The sequence below is a fragment of the Bos indicus x Bos taurus genome, chromosome 21, assembly GCF_003369695.1.
Source record: "Bos indicus x Bos taurus breed Angus x Brahman F1 hybrid chromosome 21, Bos_hybrid_MaternalHap_v2.0, whole genome shotgun sequence".
In the NCBI taxonomy this organism is placed as follows: Eukaryota; Metazoa; Chordata; class Mammalia; order Artiodactyla; family Bovidae; genus Bos; species Bos indicus x Bos taurus.
Window position 1 is genome coordinate 45,449,941 of NC_040096.1, and position 20,587 is coordinate 45,470,527.

At 41.1% G+C, this 20,587-nt stretch overlaps 1 protein-coding gene across 2 annotated transcripts in view; it reads left to right on the forward strand.

Annotated features, from left to right (window-relative positions):
* The window catches only part of KIAA0391 (KIAA0391 ortholog), a 132,277-nt gene extending 112,403 nt beyond the window's left edge, over positions 1–19,874 (forward strand). For both annotated transcript variants that reach the window (XM_027521960.1, XM_027521961.1), the window contains 3 exons: positions 13,440–13,588; positions 16,795–16,990; positions 19,558–19,874. In XM_027521960.1, coding sequence (XP_027377761.1) covers positions 13,440–13,588; positions 16,795–16,990; positions 19,558–19,689 — 477 coding nt within the window. In that variant the 3' untranslated portion in view covers positions 19,690–19,874. The remainder of the gene's footprint in view (positions 1–13,439; positions 13,589–16,794; positions 16,991–19,557) is intronic.
* Positions 19,875–20,587: the final 713 nt, after the last annotated feature.

Here is a 20,587-nt window from a genome sequence, read left to right on the forward strand (position 1 = left end):
TGTTTGCCATCCATGAAGTTGGATATGCAGTGGACTGTTTTATTCTAGAAACTGACATCTTTTTGTTTGGGGAAGTGTTCTTTGGCTGTTTCTTTGATGACTCCTTCCTCTCTGTTACTCAGATGTCAGACCTCCCAGACTAGTTCTGAATTTTTTTTTATAATATAAATTTATTTATTTTAATTGGAGGTTAATTACTTTACAATATTGTATTGGTTTTGCCATTCATCAACATGAATCCGCCACAGGTATACACATGTTCCCCATCCCGAACCCCCCTCCCTCCTGAGTTTCTTATTCTTTGTCTCTTTGCTCCTTTCATGGCAGACTTCCTCAGGGTCTTCTGTGTATTACTTTTATTATTATCATTAAGGATGGCAGGTATATTTTAATTCCCAAGGGCTTTTCTTTATTCTCTTCCTTTAAAAAGAGTCTGTTTCATGAATGCACTGTTACCTCATAGGATTGTTTTAAATTTATTTATTTTTGGCTGTGCTGGGTCTTCCTTGCTGTGTTGGCTACTCTCTAGTTGTGGTGCACGGGCTTCTCCTCGCAGTGACTTCTCTTGTGGCAGAGTACGGATTCTAGGAACGTGAGCCTTCAGTAGTGGCAGCACGTGGGCTCAGCACTTGTGGCTCCCAGGCCCTAGAGCGCAGGCTCAGTCGTTGTGTCACAAGGCTTAGTTGCTCCATGCATGTGGGATCTTCCAAGATCAGGGATTGAGCCCATGTCTCTTGCATTGGAAGGCAGATTCTTTACCACTGAGTTACCAGAGAAGCCCCTCATAGGATTTTTACAAGAGGTTTTTGCAGGGGGTTTGCCTTCTCCCTTTACAGTCCTTGCTATTTCAGTTTTTTTTTGTTTGGTTGGTTTTCTTTGTTTTAGACTCTTCCCTTTCGGAGTTCTCTTCACAGCTTTCTGATAACTCTACTGTCTGCTTACCATTAAACATGATCTCAAGAGCTCGTTGGAAGCTCTTGAGTATGTATGTAGATGGGGCTTCTTGCGGTTGACTTTACCAGCCAGGTGAACTGGTGGATCATTTGTTGGGGAATTCCCAGTAATCAGACTCTTTAGGGTTTTTTTCCTCTTTCACTGGTCAGATTCCCCATAGGAGAGTTTTCAGTCTCTTGACTGCAAGGTAAAGGCCTTCCTGCCAGTGTTCTGAGAGCCAAGTACAGGGGGAAATAATCTGAGTCTCTCTGCATTCTGTATTCAATATGCGTGCATTCATGCAATCTCTACTTTCAGTGTGGTGACCACACTGTCACATGTGCTTGGTGCTTTAGTCTAGATTTCCTCTCATTTACCGCATCCAAGTAATGAATCTTCAGACTTCCCTTCCCACCTATCAGAGGCAACATGGATAGGGGCGTGCCTGCATGCTCAGTCACTCAGTCGTGTCCTACTCTTTCTGACCCCATGGCTGTAGCCCACCAGGCTCCTCTGTCTATGGGATTTCCCAGACAAGAACACTGGAGTCACTTGCCATTTCCTTCTCCAGGGGATTTTCCTGAAATTGAACCCGCATCCCCTGCATTGCAAGCGTATTCTTTACTGCTGAGCCATCAAGGAAGCTGGATGGAGGCAGAAGGCACACCAGTCTAGGAATCTAATGCTTCTTCAGCAGTGTTTACCTGCTTCTCCTTAGTGAACCTCACACCCCCATTTGGCCTCACCCCTTTGTTTCCAATCCTGGGGTCTTGAGAGGCTGGACTGGATCTTAACTGACCCCTCTTCAGATTTGACTGTTGGATCTGCAAGGTAGTTGCCACCTGTGTCGCCAGCTTCCAGATTTTATTGCTATTGCCCCCCCCTCTTATTCTTCAGGTTTCTGTGGGTTTGTCATTTTAGAAAGACTCTGTATGATAATTTTAATAGGAGTTTCAAGTGGGATTAAGATTAGAGGCACGTGTTCTTTTTGCCATCTGATCCTGAAAGTTTATGTTCTACTGTTAACATGTTGAGAGAGTAACACAAAAATCATCCAAGTCTGTGATAATACTGAAAGAATCTTTCTTTTCTTTCTCTTCTTAAATTTTATTCTCTTTCCTTCCATTTTCCTTTTATTTATTTATTTATTTTGATGGGGAGCAGGGGGCATTAGAACAGCCAGGCTTCTGAGGTCTAAATTTACTAATCCAGGCTGTACCGTCTAGTAATAGCTAATATTTATTGAATACTTTTCCATGTGCTTTGTATCTACATGCATCTGAATTAATCCTCACAATAACCCAATTTGTATGTCCATTTTGTGTGCATGTGCTAAGTCGCTTCAGTTGTGTCCAATTCTGTGCAACACCAAGGACTGCAGCCCACCAGGCTCCTCTGTCAATGGAATTCTTGAGGCAAGAATACTGGATTGGGTAGCCATTCCCTTCTCCACGGGATCTTCCCGACCCAGCGATTGAACCCAGGTCTTTCGCATTGCAGGCAGATTCTTTACCTTCTGAGCCACCATGGAATCACATCACCATTTTACCAACAATGAAGTAGAGGCTCAAAGAGGAAATGTATCAGAGGTCACACAGCTCTGTCCTAGGAGAACTAGAATTTGAAGCCTGGCAGCCTGCTGCTAAAGCTTGTGCTCTTCATTACTATTGTTATTACTATTTTATTAATCACTATGCTATTAAATAGTAGATATAAATTGGAAAAGTCTTTTTTTATGTCTGTTAGAGTCACACTGTGTAAGCCCTTCTACTGCACAGATAGATAGATGGCTTGGAGCATTAACTGGGCATGTCCAAGTTGTCTTTTTATATACGTAGGTCTTTTATATATTTTGAATTGACACGGTTTTTCCAGAAAACAAAACCAGTAGCCCTGGTGGCTCAGATGGTAAAGAATTCGCCTGCCATGTGGGAGACCTGGGTTCAGTCCCTGCGTTAGGAAGATCCCCTGGAGGAGGGCATGACAACGCACTCCAGTATCCTTGCCTGGAGAATCCCCGTGGACAGAGGAGCCAGGCAGTGTACAGTCCACAGGGTCACAAAAAGTCGGACATGACTGAGCGACTAAGCACAGCCATAGTGTACAGTTGTGTGTTACTCTCTGCCAAGACAAAAGCTGTGTGAAGCTGTGCAGCCATGAAGAGAAAACATAAGTTTTCAATCCTCCAGAGCCCTGCTCACCATATTCTTTCTCTTTTAGTCATTAAATGGTGGCTTATGAGCCTGAAAGTGGTTATATACTTTCCCAGAATGAGCAAATTATTTCCTGTACATGGACTGGATCTAGAACCCTGGGAGAAGTTTTTAATAAACTTTTAAAAGTGGAAATTAATTCTGTGGTGGTTCAGTGGTTAGGACTCTGAGCTTCCAATGCCAGGGGCCTGGGTTCAATCCCTGATTGAGGAACTAAGATCCCACAAGCCGTGCAGAGCAGTAAAAAAAAAAAGTGGAAATTAATATGTATCAGAATAAGTTAATTTAATTGTCTTGAAACTAGTTTTCAGTCTTCAAAATACTATGCTTTCCTGCCTTACAATGGCAAAGGAAAGAGATATTTTACAGAAAAACTAGAAAGACCAAAGAATGTGTGTAAATGTTTGCAGACAAGTCACACTATGAGTCAGGAGCCAAATCTTCTGTCTTCTAGACAGCTCTGACTCTCGGCTGAGTGGGGAAATCCATCCAGACCAATAATTTAATCATTTTCTAAAAGGCTGGATAACTGTGTGGGTGCTAATGGCATCAGAGAAGACATGGCAGGCAGGAAACACATCCCACACTTGGCAGGATGTTCCCAAGGCAGGAAGGGCATTTCTCTTCCTCGGTAGAATTGTTTCATTGACTAAAGACAACATGAGATCATTGAAATCTCCCTAAAATACCAATGACTGACGAAAGCAGGATACAAGACATGGTGAGTCTCATGTAAACCAATGGGATCATTTATGACATAATAAAGTAGTAGTATTTTGTGTATGTAATTTCTCCCAACAGATTCAAAGAGCTTTATATATTTGGTCAATAATCAGAGTTTTAAAGCTGTACTTAAAGCACATGGTCCCAGAGGTGAGAGCAGGACTCCATCTCAGTGTCAGTCTCTACTCTCTGAAATTACGCCATCAGGCTTACGAGGTTCCACTCCTTGAATACCACCCAGTGAAAGCTTCCGTCTCCCTCCTTGCCCCAGCTTCTGTTGCTTCTCTAAAACACTTCCTTTTCTTACCTTCTTCCAATACTCTCATCCTCAACAGATGTTAATCTGGATCTTACATGGTATACAACACTTAAACAAGTCCAGCAAAGAAGTATCTCTAGGCTCCTCTGGTGGCTCAGTGGTAAACAATCTTCCTGCCAGTGCAGGAGACACAGGTTCGATCCCTGATCCCAGAAGATCCCACATGCCTTGGAGCAACTAAGCCCATGCACCACAACTACAGAGCCTGTGCTCTAGCACCTCAGAGCTGCACCTGCTGAAACCCATGTACCTAGAGCCTATGCTTCACAACACGAGAAGGCGCCACAATGAGAAGCCCGCATACCACAACTGGAGGGTAGCCCCGACTTGCTGCAGCTAGAGAAAAGCCCTGCAACAATAAAGGCCCAGCACAGCCAAATAACGAAATACATAAAATTATTTTTTTTATTTAAAAGGAAGTGTCATTAACATTCTTTAAATAGAAAGTGATATTACTCCCTTCCATTCTGTCTAGCAAGCAGCAATAATTCTCAAACGTAGAACTGAGGCTGAAACAGTACCAGTGGGTAGCTGGCAGATGAAAACATGATGAGAAGCCTTGAGCCACAATGGCGGTGGGTTGCCTGCACTCTCTTCCTAGTTGGCATTTCCAGAGCTGCACGGAAAAATGCTGACTATAGCAGTCACTCAAGGACTATTTCTAAAACACGGATTCTCTTCTGAAAACGTAGTTCAGGAGAAAAATGGTAGAAACAAAGACAAAGAAGGGATTGAAACTGAATATTAGCTTACCTGCAGACTGTAGGAACATAGAAACAAGTAGAAAACTCCAGGGATGTAGTGTAAGTTATAACTTCCTGTGTTTCTTCTGCTGTAAACTTGGTGGAAAGCACAGTGCATCAGTTATAAACACTGTGTTTGTGGTCTTTTGAATCTGAGAACACTGCCTTCCATAGAGTTCATCAGTCATTGTGACCTGAAGTGGTTTTAAAGGATCCAGGGTCTTTCGTTTCCCTTCTTGCTTTCTCTTGTCTGTCTCTGACTTAATCTCATCATATCCTGAAATCCACCCAGACTCAAATAGGAAGCCCCCCACCTTCCATCCTAGATCAAGTACCACATTACCATGGGGTTGTCTTTAGTAAAACAATGGCATAAAAAGTGGACGTGTTTCCTGGCTTTAGTGTTCCAGACAACCAGTGTGTTACTCTTATGAGAAATCGATATCTTTTCATGTTGGAACAGTACGCAGGCTGTTTGTGGTTGTTTTAAGAATTTCTCTTCTTTTCTTTAATGGAATTTTAAGTTTTTCCACCTATAAATAAAAATAGTTTCTTTAATGTCAGCATTCTGTTTAAAATTAATTTGATCTCCTTTCTCAGCTCAGGTGTGGAACTGCAGGGGGGTGTGTGTGTGTGTGTGTGTAAAGAAGGGCACGTCAAAGATGAAATCACTTCACAGCCTCCTTGGTGTGAACACTTGCATGGTTTTATCTGAGAAAAGTGAAGCCTCCAAAAGCTTAGACTTATCAAATACATGAGGCCTTGCTTCTCAAACACCCTTACCTGGTTGCAGTTTGCACCTATAACAGCATCTGACAATTCCAGGGAGAATAATTTTTTCTACTTTATCAAGCCTCCCCTTCTACATCAGATCTGTTAAAGAAAACTATCTTCAAACTTCCCTTGGTTCTTGAAGAGCAACTGACATTCATTTCACACATCTAATAACAGCATTAGAACCTGTCAGGGAATGACGCTGGGTACAGTGTCCACAAGTGCTGGGCTGTAACTAGCTGAAGAGAGTTAAGGAAGGCAAGTGACATCTCCCTCCTGCCACCATGGCATCATCAGGATGTCTCCTCTGGGGTGCAGGCCACATTTTGGTGTTTCTGTAGTGCTGTTACTTAGTTTTCCCTTCCTTCTTGAAGTGGTCCTTATAGTCTTTCTGAGACATCACTCTCTCCTGGTTTTCTTTCTATCACTCAGGCCATTCCTCAGCTTCCATTAATGGCTTTTCTTATAGCTCTGTATCTTTTAAAGAATAGGATTCCTCAGTTTTCATCCTCTGCTCCTTTTGGGTTTGTTAAAGGAGTACGTCAAGGCTGTATATTGTCACCCTGCTTATTTAACTTATATGCAGAGTACATCATGAGAAACGCTGGGCTGGAAGAAGCACAAGCTGGAATCAGGATTGCCGGGAGAAATATCAATAATCTCAGATATGCAGATGACACGACCCTTATGGCAGAAAATGAAGAAGAATTAAAGAACCGCTTGATGAAAGTGAAAGAGGAGAGTGAAAAAGTTGGCTTAAAGCTCAACATTCAGAAAACTAAGATCATGGTATCTGGTCCCATCACTTCATGGCAAATAGATGGGGAAACAGTGGCAGACTTTATTTTGGGGGGCTCCAAAATCACTGCAGATGGTGATTGCAGCCATGAAATTAAAAGACGCTTACTCCTTGGAAGGAAAGTTATGACCAACATAGCATATTAAAAAGCAGAGACGTTACTTTGTTGACAAAGGTCCATCTAGTCAAGGCTATGGTTTTTTCAGTAGTCATATATGGATGTGAGAGTTGGACTATAAAGAAAGCTGACTGCTCAAGAATTGATGCTTTTGAACTGTGGTGTTGGAGAAGACTCTTGAGAGTCCCTTGGACTGCAAGGAGATCCAACCAGTCCATCCTAAAGGAGGTCAGTCCTGGGTGTTCATTGGAAGGACTCATGTTGAAGCTGAAACTCCAATACTTTGGCCACCTGATGTTTGAAAAGACCCTGATGCTGGGAAAGATTGAGGGCAGGAGGAGAAGGGGACAACAGAGGATGAGATGGTTGGATGGCATCACTGACTCAATGGACATGAGTTTGGGTAGGCTCTGGGAGTTGGTGATGGACAGGGAGGCCTGGCGTGCTGAGGTTCATGGGGTCGCAAAGAGTCAGACACGACTGAGTGACTGAACTGAACTGGAGACCTCTTCCACTTGCTGATGGCTCCTGCCAATGTGTGTTTCCTGATGACTTCAAATCTTTATTTCATCCCAAAGCCCTCTCCTGGATAGGGTCTCCTGACTGGCTGCCCACTGGCTTGTTTACCCCCTGGTACATATCATGAGCTCCTCCTCTCACAGACCCTGGCTTGCTACCATCATCTATCCAGTTGTCCAGTTCTTCTCTGGTTTATTTCTCTCCTTGTTTCCCACATTCAGTCAGTGACTAAGTCTGCTCAGTTCTGCTTTACTCCAGAAGGCTCTCTTCTCTCCATCCTTACCACCAGCATCTCAGTTCTCATCATCTGTTACCTGAAATACTGCAGAAGCTCCCTTACTTGATTTCCCTATTCCAGCCTCCTTGCAATCCACAGGGTTGATCTCTCTAAACTGGTAGTCATGTCATGCGCCTATTTAAATGCTTTGTTGTTCTCCACTGCTTTCAGCTGGTAAAAGATTCCTTATCACTTACAAGGACCTTCATGATCTGACTCCTGTAGTCATTTCCAGCCTTCTTTTGGGACTCCCTGTGTCATCCTCCCCCATTTGACAGCTTGCAGTTCCCTGAATTCAGTGCATTAATAAAGAGCCCTCACCTTCAACCAATATGCTGCTGCTTTAAAAAAAAAAAAAACTACATGCTGCTTCTTGTCCTTGGAAACTCCCGTTCTTTGCCTGAATAATTCATCTGAAAACTCAGCTCAGTCATCGCTTCCTTAGTGGTGACTTCCCTGACCACCATCCCCACCTCCAGTCTCATTTAGGTGCCCGTCCTTTAACCTCTGTCTTAGCACTTTTTACATCACATTACAGTCATTTGACGGCAAACTCCCGGAGCTGGGAATAATGTGTCTTCATATTGGTATTCACATCCCCAGTACCCTCTGCCTAATGACTGACAGAGAAGGTTGTCATTCATTTTTAATGAATAAACTACCCTTTTCATTTTGTCAGGGCCACAATTTAAAATATACACATGCACACTCATACATACTTGAATCTGATGAAGTCTCTAGATCCAGCTGCCAATTTATAGGAAACAAGGAAGACTAGAGAATATGTTACATGATACCACAAGGATGCTGTTGGCAAAGTCTAAATGTGGGAACTTCCATCAGAATAGCAGCCACATTTCTTTAATGGTAGTCAGGCTATCACAGTGTATTGAGTTCTTTTAAATCTTGATTTTTTTAAAACTAAAAAGCAACATAACCTAGACAAATATAAATGCTGATTGTATATTTGATATTAAGGAATTGTTAATATTTTTAGATGTGATAATGGTGTCATGCTTATTTTTTTAAGAGTCCTTATACTTAGAAATATATTGACATATTCACAGATGATGTGATGCCTAGGATTTATTTCAGAATAATCCAAAGCAGAAGTTGGTAGAAATATAGATGAAATTGGATTGGCCACGAGCTGATAATTATTGAAGTTGGGTGATGGGCACATTATGCTATTCTGCCTACTTTTGTTTATATTTAAAATTTTTGGTAATAAAACTTTTATTGTAGTAAAATGTACATAACATACAATATATCATTTTACCATTTTCAAGTGTACCATTCAGTGGCATTAAGCAGTTTACATTGTTGGGCAACCATCCCCATCACCAGAACATCACCTGAACTGAAACTTTGTACCGTTAAACAGTATCTCCTTATTCACTTCTCTTCTGGCCCCTGGCAAACACCCTTCTGTTTTCTGTCTCTGAATTTGACTCCTCTAGGTAACTCATATAAATGAAATCATATAATATTTGTCCTTTTGTGTTGACTTATCTTCAAGGTTCATCCAAGACCAAACTAGGCCTTCATAGGAAGGATCAAGGAGTATGTGACAAATATCCATGTGTACAGAATGGTCGATACCGTAGAAGAGGCAGTTCTCCCCTTGAGACTCTGAACAGGGATTAGGTTTAAATGAGAGAGCTGTGGAAGAGTTTCCTTGAGCTCAGGGCAGTTCTGACAAGAGAAGCTGAGATCCACTCTGGGAAGTTCTCAACCTGGAGAATCCAGGGATGGTAAGGACAGTTCTGGACCTGCCCAAGGGGTCTGGAGTCTGAACCACACAGCAGAGCAAAATACATAGTACAGCTGATTCTGGAGAATATCTCAAATTCCAAATTGCTTCCAGAACTCCAGGTACTTGGCACCTCAAGGTTAAGCTGAGATCCATTCTCACCGTGCTCCCTCCCACATTGCTCTTTATGATGTCTAAAGGATAATTCTCCAAAAACCAGAAGAGTAAACACAGATTGCAGCTTAATATTTGGTACAATTTCTGGCTTGGCTTCTGTTCTAATTTGGTTTGTCTCCAGTAGGAATAGATAAAGTTTTTTTTTTTTTAATTCATAAGTGACATTACTCATACATGACTTACTTTTGGTGTAAACCTGAAAAGTAGTTCCTGAGCTTAGGGTAAAAATACAATTGGCTGAGCTACATGTGTTGGAAATAAGTGGGTAGGGATGCTCAGGAAGTAGAAAAGCTGCCTGAGAGGTGGGAGAGGGTCATGAGAGCAAGAGCTATTCTGAGTAAACCTAAATAGCAAGTGTAACTTCCTTTCCCTAGTCTTTTAACTTTTTACCTCCCCTCTGCAGTCTCTGGCACTTCCTGGGTTTTATGGACTGTAGATCTTCAGAACTCTAAAGCCTTTAGGATCTGACGTCTACAGACATTATAGAAGTCCTATGCTAGTTTCCCAAGCAAGATAGCTATGATCGATATTCCTCATTATAGGATAAGTTCAGGAAGGAAAGTTTTAGAAACAACCCAAATGTCCATGGACGTGAATAGATAAAATGTTGTATATAGATACAATGGAATATTATTCAGCCTTAAAAATGAATAAAATTCTGATAGGTGTGCCCTGTCTTTTCATTGATGTATTAAAATCCTTTATATTTTATGTTGTTATTAATATGTTAAGCGTTATGTCTGCCATTTTATTTTTTGTTTTCTATCACCGTTATTTCCTATTTCTGTTTTATTTTTCCTGCCTTCCTGTGGGTTCCTTGAATTTTTCTTAGAATTCCATTTTTATGTGTCTATAAGTTGGCTTTTTTAAAAAAAAAAATCATAGTGTTTTTGAATATGTATCTTTGTATAGCATTTTTAATGGTTGCTGAAAGCATCACATATGTACACACACACACACACACACACATGTAACATCAGTCTGTTGGTGTTATCACTTTAACAGGTTTTCTGTTTTGCTAGACTTCATCTTTTCTAGTCCTTTGGCTAGAGAGAACTGGCCTTTGTTGGTCTTTTTTTGTCTGCATCCATGGCATTTCCAGGTTGCTGGCTTCTTGGTCTCCAAGTATAGGATATACGAGGCGAAAAGGAAATCCCAAGGTCCCTAGCCAGTCTGCCTTTTTATCTCTACAAAGTCTTGCATTTGTTTTATATATAAAACATCTGAGGGTTTTGGTTGTACATAGTGGAAGAAATAGGGAAAAGTACATCCACCCCATCTTCCCAGAAGTGGAAATTTCTCCCAGTTTTATTTTTGATCTAACATAGAATTAAGGTCAGTTTTCTTTTTCTTTACTATTCTGTCTATGACTCTGGGCCAGCCCATTGGATCCAGTCTTGGAATTTACCTCACAGGAAGTAGGCTCATAGCTAGATTGTTACAGAGTTTCAGGCAAATGCCTCTATTCCATCCTGTACACTCATCTCTCTTTCCTGTGTCTTTATTCTCCCTTGTTTGCATCATTACCAGAGAGCTGCCACTAGCAGAGACCTTTCAGCCACACGATGGTGCCCCAGAGTTGTTCAAGCTAACCTAAGCCCTTTCTGCTCTTCTTTGGGCCCCTGTCTTTAACTTAATATTAGTAAACTCAAGGCTATTTATTTAAACCGAGGTATAGATATGAGTGACTAAACACACACACACACAGATGTGAAGACCCAGTTGTTTTTCTTTAAGCCATGTCTTCTCATATGTATGGAATCAGTATCAAAAATTGGTTTTCTTTGGGGTTTTTTTGGTATTGAGAGTAACTTTATGGGAATTCATACAGGAATTTTTAGAAAGCAGTTGTCATTCCTTTTAATGAATTCAGTTGCCATTTTGTATCTGGGCTCATTGAAAATAATCTGTAATCTCAGCATAGCTTTAAGAAAGGAAGTTTATAAGTGCATTTAGAAAGAGATTCACTCTCAATGTTTTGAGGTGTTTGAATCCCTGAACTAAACTTCCATAGTGAAGATGTTTGATTACCAACCCAGCTTTTAAAGTAAAACCTTATAAGATTATATAAAAATGCTTAGGATAAATAGACTGGCAAATAGAGTTAGATCTTTGGGTAGTGAGGTTATGAGTGATTTCCTCTTTCACTTTTCTTCTTGCCTATCTTTTTCAAGTTTTCAGTAATAGAGGTAGGCATTTTCTATTTAAAAATAGAGGTATGCATTTTCTTCAGCTAATCAGAAAATGTCTATTAACCATCCAGTATATGTGGAACCAGCATATACATCTTTCCAGGCTTGAGAGTTGGATAAGAAAATTATTAGGCACTCCTTCACTGAAGTCAGGGGCCCTATCTTTCGAAACTTTGTAAGCTATGATACCTACCATGTGCCTTATACATGGAGAGTTCTGGGAAATAACTATTGAGTGAACAGAAGCCATTACTCATAACTTTTTCTGGTTGTAAAGCTTTGGGTCAGAGTCCTCACAGTGGTATTGGTACACTTCTCTGCTGTCATTCAGTGGCCAACTTGTGTCCATTTGTCCATTCATTCTAGAACTAAGAATTAGAGATCCTATAACTAACTACTGTTTCCTAAAATAATAAGATTAGTAATGGAGTAGAATGGGTAGAATGGGCTAAAAATACATATAAATCCAAAGCATTAAATAGTACTTAAAAGTTTAGCTCTCGCTAATTCATTATTAGACTAACAGAGAAAATCCATGTGTGTTAGACTAACAGGTACTCAAGCAGTATTTGACAACTGACCAGATGAATGAAAAATTATTGAGTAAAGAATTTTAACTAATATCCTGAAAGTCTACATGGGAAGAAATTTATGAGTTAAGGAAAGCTAGGCTAAAATAAATGCCTTTCTAACCAAGACCCAAGAAAATTAAGGATTTCTTCAATGACTTTCAACTTGTGATTTTCATAGGCCCTGGAGTTTTTATAAATTATAGAACTTTTATATTTCTGATACACTGTTGTATAACTTAAGTTAAAATATGTTATTAGCTTTTACATATTATACTTAGTAATATTCATTTATAGCTTAGTTTAATAGGTTGTACATGAAAGTAGTCCATAGACTTTTACTTATGAAAGATTGAATGTAAGCAAGCTCACCAAACTGCAGGATTTTAAAAATCCCTCTTTAAACTTTCAAGAGGAATCCATGTGCACACAAGACATGTGGGAAGTGGAAAGAATATGGGGTACATTCACTGAGTGGAAAATAAGCTGGAGGATGACAACTGACAGACCTTTTGAAGGAAAGAGGGATTTCAGTGAAAAGTAGCAGTCTTAGCAGAATCATGATGTGGAAAAGTTGACTGAAAATTCAGTATCTTCATATATACATATGGCTGAATCCCTTCATTGTTCTCCTGAAACTATCACAACATTGTTAATTGGCTATATCCCAATACAAAGTTAAAAAACTTTAAGTAAAAAAAAAAAAAGTAGTATCTATTCCAGCCATTTACAAACTTTTAATAAAAGAAGCATTAGTCTCTCAGTCGTGTCTGACTCTTTGCAACCCCATGGACTGTAGCCTGCTAGGCTCCTCTGTTGCCATTCCCTTCTCCAGGGGATCTTCCTGACCCAGGGATTGAACCCAGGTCTCCTGCATTGTAGGCAGATTGTTTACCATCTGAGCCATCCTTTATTGAAATAAAAATCTGTGCAGAATACCAATATATAAGTAGACAAAAACTGAGCTGTTTGGGTTGAAACAGGGTTGGGAGTGTATAGGAACCAAACCCCATCCTTCTTACCTCTCTCCCAGTGGGCCCTACGGAACACAGTTTAAAAATAGCTCATCTTGTCTATGCTTAGAAACCTCCCCAGGTATCCCATGTAGCCTGGCAGGTGTTAGATAATCATTTGTAACAAGGAAGCATTTTCCTCGGGCTTATTTACAAAGATGGGCAATTACCTCTTACCAGAAAAGATTTTAGGAATGTTTTCTCACCTCTTACCAGAAAAGACTGTTTGACCCATTGAGCTTACCATCTGGGAGAATCACTCCCCTTACTTGAGATTCTTCCCTGACTTTCTTGGGGACTGGCTTTGTGTTTTTCAGCTCTTGAATGTGGTCTCTCACCTCGCCAAGCAGAATCTTCAAGTGCTGGTCCTGGGCCGGAAGCACATGTTAACGCAAAATTCCCGGTGGAGAAGAGTTGAGATGGAAAAGATGCAAAAGCAAGCCAGCTTTTTTTTTGCTGACAACATGTAGGTATTGAAGTTATTAAGTGAATTACACTAGGCTCCAGTCATCTGCTTGTTACCTGTTCTCTATTTTTAAAGTGCATGTGTGTGTGAGTATATATGTATACTCAGCCTCATTCCAAAAAAAAAAAGGAAAAAAGATTTGAGGCAGCTTATAAAAATATAGTTTTTATAGCAGGATAAACTTAAATAGATGAAAAATCAGTTTAAAGAAGAAATAAGTTAAAGCCCAAATGAGATTAGTACACAGAATGCATGCCATAAATTCCTGAACAGATCATTTAACAAATATTTAGCAAATACGAGCACCATCTGTGTTCTCGGAGAAACACTAGTGAACAAAACCAAGTCCCTGTCATCTTGGAACGTAACGGTAGACAGGTAAACAGATAAACAGGCAGTGACCAAAGCTGTGAAGACAGTGAGGCAGAGTGGGGAGCTGGAAGGGGACTAGGTCTGATATCACGGTGGGTGAATGGAGAGATCATCAGGAAAGGCCTTGGGGAGGGTGCAGAGCTGAAGGGAACAAGTGAGTTGTTTGAGAAAGGACGAGAGGTAGTGGGAAGAAACTACCAGGCAGAAGGAACAGGAGGTGTTCAAAAGGCCCACCTTTTGAAAAAAAGACCACCACCAAAAAAGGCCTTCCCAGTGGTCTAGTGGCCAAGACTCTGCACTCGAAGTGCAGGGAGGCCAAGTTTGATCCCTGGTCAGGGAACTAGATCCTACATGCTAAAACTAAGAGTTCACATGCCACAGCTAAAGATCCTGCGTGTCACAACTAAGACCCACTGCAGATGGGGAGGGGGAAAAGAGGGCTGTCAGTCAGGAATGAGGGGAGCTGGCAGGCCAGCGTGGATGGTCAGTTCTGAGGTCGCAGAGAAGGCAGGGACCGCATTACAGAGGACCTCGTGGGCTCTGGATTTTATTCTAAATATAAAGGGAATGTTGTTAGGAGCTACAGCTTCCCAGGAAACCAAAGGAACGTGGAAAACATGATCAGCAAGGAAATACACAGTGTCCATAGAGTATGCAGAAAGTAGCTAGTCAGGATGAGCACAGATCTACAACACCGAGTATTGACTGTTAGCACGTATTAACTGTTAGCACGCATTTAGGTTCTCATACTGTTTATGCTGACAAAGGTTTATTTACAACTTAGCATGGATCATGAGCGAACCTCAGTCCTGAGTCTAGGTTTTGTTGGGTTGAATGTGATAACTTCAAGATTTGTCAGTATTGTCCAAACCGTTTGTTCTTTAAAAGGTCAAATGGAGGAATTCTCTGGCAGTACAGTGGTTAGGATGGCAGTCTCACTGCTGTGGCCCAGGTTCAATCCCTGGTCAAGGAACTAAGGATCCCACAGGCCAAACACTGCAGCCAAAAAAAAAAAAAAAATGTCAAATGGCACTCAATGCATAAGGCTGGAAACTAACCCCTCCTTCAGATCCCAAATCAAATCTCATTTTTCTGTAGCTAAGTTCTTTTATTTATTCATGGAGTGGGTACTTCCATCTTTCCAAGATTCTAAGATAATAGTAATGCCCTTCCTTCAGTCATGTTAGGCAGCATTGGCTAAACCTGAGGATCGCAGGCTTGAGAATCAGTCTACCCTGGTTCAGATCATGGCCCTGTCACTTCCTGTCTGGGAAGTGTTTCCCTTCTCTGTGTCTTCTTTTCTTCATAGGTAACCCTATGGGGATTCAGTGAGAAAATACTTGCAAATAGTACATGTGAAACTCTTGGCACAGCACCAAGTACATGGAAAGCATCTGTATTTGTTGCTGTCACCATCATCATTATTTTTCATAGGTAGAAGAACTGAGTAACGGTAGTGTTATAACCAAGAAGCCTGTTGGAAATTGGTCTTGTGCTTGGTTTGGAGCCTGTATTTATTGTATATGCTGAAATTCCAAACCCAGTGGTAAAGATTGATTCAGCCACCTTCTATGGCTTTGGATTTGAGTGTTTAAATTTTTAACATTAACTCTGTTTGCCACTAATGTGCCAAAGAAGCGTGTTCAAACCTAAACTAGGGAGAATAGTATAGTGAATGCCCCCGTGACTGTCACTCAGCTCCCGTAACTACTCTCATTTGTTAATGTTGTTCCATGTAACCCCCACATTTTTTTCTTTTTCCTGAAGATTATTTTAAAGACAGATTCCAGTTATTTTATCATTTCACTTGAAATTGAAATACTTTAGTATAAGGTATCCTGTAAAGGCAGAGAAGGCAATGGCACCCCACTCCAGTACTCTTGCCTGGAAAATCCCATGGACGGGGGAGCCTGGCAGGCTGCAGTCCATGGGGTCTCAAAGAGTCAGACACAACTGAGCGACTTCACTTTCACTTTTCACTTTCTTGCATTGGAGAAGGAAATGGCAACCCACTCCAGTGTTCTTGCCTGGAGAATCCCAGGGATGGGGGAGCCTGGTGGGCTGCCGTCTCCGGGGTCGCACAGAGTCGGACACGACTGAAGTGACTTAGCAGCAGTAGCAGCATCCTGTAAAGGATCCACTTTGGGTCATTTGGATCAAGGTATACGACTTAATCACATGTTGCCATCTGAATCTCCTGAGTCAAGATAACTACTGCTGTTTTTACAGCACATGTATTCAAGTACTCACTACTGATGTTGGGGGCTCATTGGAGACTTTGAGCTCCTGGCTCTTCTCAGACTGGAGGTACCTTTGGGTGCTGATCAGGATGGCTACCCAGAAGCTACTTGGAGATACCAGTTTCAGCTTTGAGGTTAGCCCCTTACTTTTGCAAGAAAGTGTGCTCTTGCCCTGTTAGTATTATGAATGTTTCTTGAATTCAGGTGAAGAAAGGGGTAGGGGAAAGATGTGCTCTGTAGTGGATGAGGCAGATGAGGAAAACTCCGTGGGGACACAGAGAACCAGCTTTTAAGTATGAAGAGAGAATTACTGTTAGAATTCTCCGTTCTAGTGGTAGAGTCCAGTTGAACTGCTAAGAATCCTAAGCATTAGCATTCCTTTCCCTGTAGCTGTCCATCTGTTTTCTCGATCATGTTGTCTACCAGCTGAAGACTTGCAGGTAGTTCATAAATATCCTTGATTGATCATATCAGTTAAGAGCAAAGAATACTTCTGAGGAAAGTAGAGAAAGAAGTAAACAGCACGGTGAAGAATGCTGTTCTCTGCCTCTTTGGACGTGTGTTTGATTGTGTCCATTCTTCTGTCCGGCTCAGCTCTGAGGATGATCCGTTCCTTCTGTATGCCACACTGCACTCGGGAAACCACTGCAAGTTTATCACAAAAGACCTGATGCGAGACCACAAGGCCTGTCTGCCTGATGCCAAGACCCAGCGCCTGTTCTTTAAGTGGCAGCAGGGACATCAGCTGGCAATTGTTAGTAAGCATCCAGGAGCAAAAATAACCTTTCAGGTATGTTATCCATCCTCTCTATAACATCAGCAGAGCCAACTATATAGTAAGAATGTGACATAGTCCAAGAACGGTGCAACTAGTTCTCCATGTTTTGTTTTTCATAGCTTTAGTTTGGTATTTCGGAGAAGGCAATGGCACTCCACTCCAGTACTATTGCCTGGAAAATCCTATGGACGGAGGAGCCTGGTAGGCTGCAGTCCATGGGGTTGCTAAGAATTGGACACGACTGAGTGACTTCACTTTCACTTTTCACTTTCATGCATTAGAGGAGGAAATGGCAACCCACTCCAGTGTTCTTGCCTGGAGAATCCCAGGGATGGGGGAGCCTGGTGGGCTGCCGTCTATGGGGTCGAACAGAGTCGGACACGATTGACGAGACTTAGCAGCAGCAGCAGCAGTTTGGTATTCGGAATTAGCCAGATCCTAAAAACACAGAGTCTGCCAGAGCAATGTTTTCCTAGGCCAACCCCAGGTTAACTGACGTATTGAAAACCCCTGAAGTGTCATCAGTTGTGACTTCAGTTATGTTATCAGTTACAAATCCCTATATGTGTTTTTTATTTTCCTATTTATTTGCCATAGCTCAAAATTCTGTCTTATGTCTCATCATACTTCTGTTCTGCTGAATAACTCTTTTTCCTGTTTAATCCACTTTTGTGGCACAGTCTCAATTGAGTTCTTTTTTGATTCTAGTTGAAATACCTGTAAGTACAAGGATGTCTCTTGTTTAAAAGCAAAGAGAAAATCTAAAGGCAATTTACTACAGAAAAATACACTGCTGCTGCTGCTGCTGCTAAGTCACTTCAGTTGTGTCCGACTCTGTGTGACCCCATAGACGGCAGCCCACCAGGCTCCCCAGTCCCTGGGATTCTCCAGGCAAGAACACTGGAGTGGGTTGCCATTTCCTTCTCCAACGCATGAAAGTGAAAAAATAAAGTGAAGTCGCTCAGTCGTGTCTGACTCCTAGCGACCCCGTGGACTGCAGCCCACCAGGCCCCTCCGTCCATGGGATTTTCCAGGCAAGAGTACTGGAGTGGGTTGCCAATATACTAGCCAATGATAAATACAGTCCAGGGCTCAACAAACAGACAAAAACAGCATTTGTAGGAGATATGGTATCAAATGATACCACAGAAATGCAATCAGCAGAAACAGTATGGGACCTGGTTTCCTCAACAACAAAAAACTGCAAGAAAAATAGAGTTGAAAAGAGAAGGTCTAGATTGTAAGAGACTTGAGAGAGAGTTTAGGCAGTCACAATGTAACAACCTTATTTCAATTCCTATTCAGACAAACTATAAAATATAATTGCACACATATAATAATTGGAAAAATGTAAACAGTAGAAATTTGATGATGTTAAGGAGTTGTTAATTCTTAAGTATAATAATAATATTCCTTTTATATTTACAAAATAAGTTCTTATGTTTCAGAGATACATACTGAATTATAGAAAAAATGATAATCTGAGATTTATTTCAAAATAATCTGAGGGGTTTTGGATGAATGGATTAAGTAAGATTAGCCATGAATTTTGATGATTTTTGAGGCCGGGTAATGGGTATATATGAATTAATTGTGCTGTTTCTTTATTTTTGTATATTTGAAAATTTTCTCTGTTTCATTCAAAATCATTAAAGACAAAAAAGGAATATACATTTTTTTTCTTATAGAGATCTTTAACCTTAAAAATGAAACCTCCCCAAAAAGGAACTCCTAACAATAGGGTTCTTTTTTTTTTTAATTGAAGTATAGTTAATTTACAATGTGTCAACTTCAAGTATGCAGCAGTAATACAATGGTAGATATATATATGTGTGTGTGTGTGGATGTTTGTATATGCGTATGTATATATATATATTCTTTTTCAGATTCTTTTCCATTATAGGTTATTATACTGTTTATCTTTCTCTGTGCTATACAGTAGGTTCTTGTTGTTTACCTATTTTTTTTTAAGTGAGGAAGTCCTTTTTTTTCCTTCTTCTTTTTTCCTTATTTTTGGCTACACTGGGTCTTCATTGCTGCACACAGGTTTTTTCTTAATTGTGGAGAGTGGGGGCTACTCTTGTTGTGGAGCACAGACTCTAGATGCACAGGCTTCAGTAGTTGGGGCACAGGGGCTCATTAGTTTGGCTCTTGGGCTCTAGAGCGTGCAGGCTTCAGTAGTTGGGGCTCAAGGGCTCTAGAGCACAGCTCTGCAGTTGTTGTGCATGGGCTTAGTTGTTCCTTGGCATGTGGAATCTTCCCAGATGAGGAATCAAACCCATGTTCCCTGTACTGGCAAGCAGATTCTTTATCTACTGCACCACCAAGGAAGTCTTCTCTTTTATATGTAGTAATGTGTATCTGTTAATCCTAACTCCTGTTTTACCCTCCAACCCCCACCGTTCCTACCACCAGGATTCATCTTCACAGAGCTGGCTGCTCTTTGAAAATCCATTGTTAAAGTAAGACAAAGAATACATCTCTGAAGCAAACTAAGAAATCGTCAGAAAAGAAAGGGAAATGGCCAGATATTCCTATAGTGTTGTTCTCAATGTGTGGTTCCCTTTTTAATTCAACAGCATATTCTCAGCTATGACACCGTGGTGCAAACAACTGGAGACTCGTGGCACATACCTTATGATGACGACCTGGTGGAAAGATATTCCTACGAAGTGCCAACCAAATGGCTTTGCCTTCACCGGAAGACGTAAAGACTCTTATCCCATGCTAAGCTTGTGTCTGGGTGTCCTCCTGGTTGGCATCAGAGCTCTTAAGTTGATGCTTTTTAGAGCATTGCTTCTGTTCTGTTTGATTCAGTTTTTCCTGTTTGGTCCAGTTGGTTTATATATCAATAAGTTGACTTTTTAATTAAATGAGATATAATATCTTTTCATAACTCGTTGCATTTTTCCCCCTAACATTTGTTAGGATTTGAGGCTTATCTGAAGTTGGGGAACTCAATACGAAGTTATGCCTGCATTGGTGTATGCTAAGTCACTTCAGTAATGTCCGACTCTTTGTGACCCTGTGGACTGTAGCCCACCAGGCTCCTCTGTCCATGGGATTCTCCAGGCAAGAATACTGGAGTGGGTTGCCATGCTCTCCTCCAGGGGATCTTCCCAACCGAGAGATCGGACCTGAGTCTCCTCCAACTCCTGAATTGCAGGCAGATTATTTACTAGTGAGCCACCAGGGAAGACAGAGTGATGCCTGCCTTTCTCTTATTGGGCCAGCCATTCCACTTACATGGGCAGCAGGGTCTTCTGGTATCCTTTTTGCTGCCCTTCCAGGTCCATCAATAGCAGAACCAGTCCATCTGCTGTTGGGCTCCAGGTTATTTGTAAACCCCTTCTCCATTTCTGGTATCATCTCATCCTCTACATGTTATCTCCTACCCACACTGAATCACTTATGATCCTCTGATGAACTGGCTCAGATGTCAAAGGCTTATTAGCAACTTTTACTTAGTATCCAATGATTTGGGTTGGAGGAAAGGGGGCACTTCCTTCTTTTTAGACTATGATCATTTTTCTTCATCCTGTAATGCCTTTTCAGGACTAATTCAGCATTTTGTGAATTCCATCGGGCTTCCCTGATAGTTCAGTTAGT